Source organism: Austrofundulus limnaeus, unplaced genomic scaffold (genome assembly GCF_001266775.1).
Source record: "Austrofundulus limnaeus strain Quisiro unplaced genomic scaffold, Austrofundulus_limnaeus-1.0 Scaffold427, whole genome shotgun sequence".
Classification (NCBI taxonomy): Eukaryota; Metazoa; Chordata; class Actinopteri; order Cyprinodontiformes; family Rivulidae; genus Austrofundulus; species Austrofundulus limnaeus.
Window position 1 is genome coordinate 4,248 of NW_013952829.1, and position 4,780 is coordinate 9,027.

General features: G+C 39.3%; 1 protein-coding gene across 1 annotated transcript in view; it reads right to left on the reverse strand.

The window, feature by feature from the left end:
• Window positions 1-188: 188 nt before the first annotated feature.
• cfap418 (cilia and flagella associated protein 418) overlaps window positions 189-4,780 on the reverse strand; it is a 21,890-nt gene continuing 17,298 nt past the window's right edge. The window contains exon 6 of the mRNA XM_014024571.1: window positions 189-1,279. Coding sequence (XP_013880025.1) covers window positions 1,120-1,279 — 160 coding nt within the window. The 3' untranslated portion in view covers window positions 189-1,119. The remainder of the gene's footprint in view (window positions 1,280-4,780) is intronic.

Genomic DNA, 4,780 nt, shown 5'->3' on the forward strand with positions numbered 1-4,780 from the left:
GAAATGCTGTGACAAATGACTTTAACTCAGCATTAGTGCTTTATTATCTTTTAAAGTTTCTCTTTCAAAGGATTTGCTAATAATTAATTGTTTGAAGGCACAGAATTGCACATAAAAAAGTTCAAACTTTTGTAATTTTACGCTCCACTTTACCAACATACGGTCAAATAAAACACGATTACACTGAGTCTTCTTCACAGAGGACATTTATTACTATGTCATTAAATACATTTTTCATTGCTTATTGAATCAAAACAAATAAAGAACATCTTTTTCCAACAGAGCTTACACACAATTTTTTTTAGCTCCTTCTAAAAAGCCTCAAGTGGACAGATGTGAGAAGGCTGCCTTTGTTGTTTTTATCTGAATGTGAACAGTGACGTTCCTGACTTCGGTCGCCTCCTTCTCCCCGATGACATGATAAAACCATGATAAAACTATGATAAAACACGTGTAACACACAGGCAGCGCTGAGTGAAAAGTCAGCCTGAAGCTAAAGCTCACTGATGAATACTAATGCATGGAAATGGGTCGCCCCCTAATGAAATGATGCACATCAACACAGTGATGCAGTCAGCACTCACACGCAGCAGGTGGGATGCAAACAATGGCCCGCCGCTGCCTGTTCCTCCTCCCCGTTTAGGCATCACTCATGACTGAATCATTGTTCTGCAACAACCAAACTGTGACTTTGTCAAAGAACACAGCGTTCAGTAATAAAAACAGATTGCCTGATTCTTTTCGCAGTTTTGTTTCCTGAAAAACACCAAGATGATTATTTGTTTTACAGGGAACAAGCGTTTTGAAATGAGCTCCCTCTGTAGGGAGGGGGGCTGAGAAGCTCCATCATCCAGAGGCAGCAAAATCTAGAGACAAAAACGGACTGAACTGAGATGTTCAAATGGAGGCAGATCAGCTGCTTGTGGTGCAATTGTAACAAATCTACACATGTGGAGTTTTAGTTGAAGGATGTGACGTCATTTCCAAAATATATTTCTTCATTTGTTGTTTGGATCACTGCAAAATCAAAAAACAATCATCTCTAAGTGATTGAGTCGTTTAAGATATGTTTGTGCTTTATGAATAAACTGTAAGTTCGTAGAGGTTAAAGGTTGGACATCAGTCCTGGTGTTTGCCACAGACCCATCTGAGCTGAGGTCGGTCTCTGACGTCTGTAATCTCTGACGCGGAGGACCAGCTGCACTGGCAGCCGTACGCCCGGGAACCTCTCCTCTTCCTCAGCTTGGTTCTGAGCTTCAGACTGTCCGGCATGTTGTTCCTGCCAACAGACAGAATGTGGAAAAAAAAGTTGAATCATTACGGAAGACGTGACCTCGGCGGTCTCCAGTTCAGACAGGTCTTTGCAGGGCTGCTTCGAATTACTTTTATTTTTCATGTAAAATTCATTAAGAAATTTAGAATTGTTTGATGTGAAGTCATAAAATCATTTGAAAGAAGAAATATTTGTAAGTGCTGTACGGAGAAAAAGAAAAACCAATTCTTGTTCTTAAGACAACTTTTTGACTAAAAACAGGATCATTCAGGGACCGAGAATGGTTTTTGTTCAGAGAAATCTAACAATCATTTATTAACAATACTAATAATTAGATCAGTGGTTCCCAATGTTCGGGTCGGGACCCCTCTGTGGGTCATAAAACATCAAGTGAGGGTCCTCAGATGATTTCCACACATCTGTTTAAATGGAAATAATTAGTTTATTTTTAATATTTTCACCATAATTATTGAACTACTACTACTACTACTACTAATAAATAATAATAATAATAATAATATTAATAATAAATAATAATAATGAATAAAAGTAGTACTATAGATGGTTTTAAGTCCATGTTTAACAGAGTTGATAGCAAAGTTTGCACACAAATGTCAGTAATATAAGTTCACAGGTTTCTCCGTCCATCTGTCTGTTTCCTTCCTCTTATCAGGGGTCAGGTCTCGGGGGCAGCAGCCTAAGAAGGGGCCCAGACTTCCCTCTCTCCAGCCACTTGGGCCAGCTCGCCTGGGGGAATCCCAAGAAACATAGTCCCTCCAGCGTGTCCTGGGTCTTCCTCTGGGTCTCCTCCCAGTGGGACGTGCCCGGAACACCTCACCAGGGAGGAGTCCAGGAGGCATCCTAACCAGATGAACCACCTCAACTAGCTCTTCTCGACATGGAGGAGCAACAGCTCTACTCTGAGACCCTCCTGGATGACTGAGCTTCTCACCTTCTCTCTAAGGGAGAGCCCAGACACCCTGAGGAGGAAACTCATTTCGGTCGCTTGTATCTGCGATCTCGTTCTTTCAGTCACTACCCAAAGTTCGTGACCATAGATGAGGGTAGGAACGCAGACCGACCGGTAAATCGAGAGCTTTGCCTTCTGGCTCAGCTCTCGCTTCACCACGACAGACCGGTACAGCACCCGCATCACTGCAGACACAGCACCAATCCGCCTGTCGATCTCCTGCTCCGTTCTTCCTTCATTCATGACCAAGACCCTGAGATACTTAAACTCCTCCACTTGGGGCAGGACCTCCTCCTCGACCCGGAGGCGTGCGGCACGCTACCGGTTTCCGGCTCAAGACCATGGTCTCGGATTTGAAGGCAGTGATCCTCATCCCGGCCGCTTCAGACTCGGCTGTGAACCGCTGCAGTGACAGCTGGAGGTCACAATCCGATCAGAGGTTTCTGCAGCTGTTATTTTGTTACATGGAAAACCACTGATTTAGATTGCTGATTAAACTACTGATTAATACAAATAACATTTTGATTATAAATTTCAGAAATAAAAAAAGGACACATTTCATCACAACATATCAGAAATCAAGATGGAACTATCTGCCAACAAAATAATTTTTTTGTAAAATATTTTATGAAAACCTTGATTTATTGTGCTTCATAAAATAAAATTAAATAAAATAAAGCACTAAATCACCAACTATAACTCTACCATACTCTGTAATTCTTCTGTTTTTATTTTACTTTTCTGCACTTTATTTATTTATTCATTTATTCATTTATTTATTGGGGGGTTAAAGCTCATTGTCAGTTTCTTTTTTTATTTTTAAATTAAAGCAAATTTAGTCATAGAAGGTTGATGACAGAAGTTAGTCTGAACCCACAGGTTTTATTTAAATATTTAAAGTGTGGCCAGACTGTGTGCACCAGCCGCCTGGGCAGCTGAGAAAAGACAGTTTCAGTTTACTGATTCATGCTGTTCATTCTGAGGCCCCCACATGCAGCTTCTATAAATATCCTGGGAACATTTTCCTACAAAGTAAAACATTGGGTGTGAAAATTAGCAGAAACTTCTAACCTTTATCGTTTATAAGCTGTCCTGCTGCCATGTGAATAATTAATTGGATTATATGTAATAAATGCTAAGGGTGTAAAAATTATCAATACACCAAAATATTGTGATGTACTGACACTGTATTGATTTTCAACACAAATTATTAATATTTAATTAAGAGTTACATCAGATTTTATGCAAGTAATTCTAAACACTAAACTTGTTTTTTAACATTCAGAAGTGTCTAAAATTCAATCAAGCTTGAAACATCTGTAACACCAGGCTGCACTACCTTCTAATCTGACACAAGTTGGGCACATGAACAAAAACATGAGGAGTATTCAACAGACTGAAAAGTCCCCTGCATCTGAAAATCCCCTCTCCAGATGTTTGATTAGGTTTCCTTTGCTCATAAAGATTTTCTATTAAGATGGCAGCTGCATTGGCTTAAAAGTTGGGTTGAAAATTTGTTTTTGAAAATGTTCAGTTATTGCATTCCCAATATGATTCTGATAAAATTATGTTTTTAATATGCAAACGTGCTACAAACTGTGAAAACAGCTATAAAATATGACACGAAGGATTCATGTTTATCATTAAAATCCCTTTTCTGCTGCTTTTTGCTTAAAGAAATGAATATACTTTACAAATGTTTACAAATTTTCTACAATTTAATCGACTATGACTCAGTTAAGACTCACTTAATAAACGTCCTGCTCTTGCCGTTCATAAAAATACCCCTCGATCTTCGGTGAATTAAAATGTTCACCACTAAATTAAACAAACAGGCAAACATGAGGCTTGTTTGTTCTTCGCCGCCCGTTTTGAAACAATTTAATTTAATCTAATCAATTTATGACGTTAAAATCTGATTCCAGTTCAAACAGAATAACCTATTGTCAACATAATTATGGAATGTGATTTATTTTCAACTCAAAATATCTTCAAACTAATGAAATATGGAGTTATTAGTGAGAAAAATCCATCTGGATAACAGCAGACTGATTGATCGTAAAATATACGACAGGTCTGGACCACAATTTTGTTCATATCTGAAAAAAACCTTAGAATCTGAAAAAATTGGTGATTATCACAAAGTCTCCTAAATCACTCGTACGCACAACTTAAAGTGTATCTTACCCCCCCCTGTGAAAAGATAACTCCGCCCCAAGGCGAAATTTGAAAAATGCATCAAAGTGGATAGGGGAGGGGTTGTGGGTAGGGGAAGGGGGGTTAGAGAGCGGAGGTGTGGCCAGGACGAGAGAACGCAACAGGTAGCTAGCATTAGCATAATTGATGCTACATGGAGAGTGACCACAGTATCACAGATAGTTACATCTCTGAACGTCTGAGGTGGAGGATTTTCACCCCACACCAGCTTCGGACAGAGGAGGAGGAGCGCTCCGACAGCCTGACAGAAAAAATAAAAGGACAGCTGCTCATGATCACTAGTTTAAATCAGGAATAAAAGTAGTTTACCTGTATAAAGA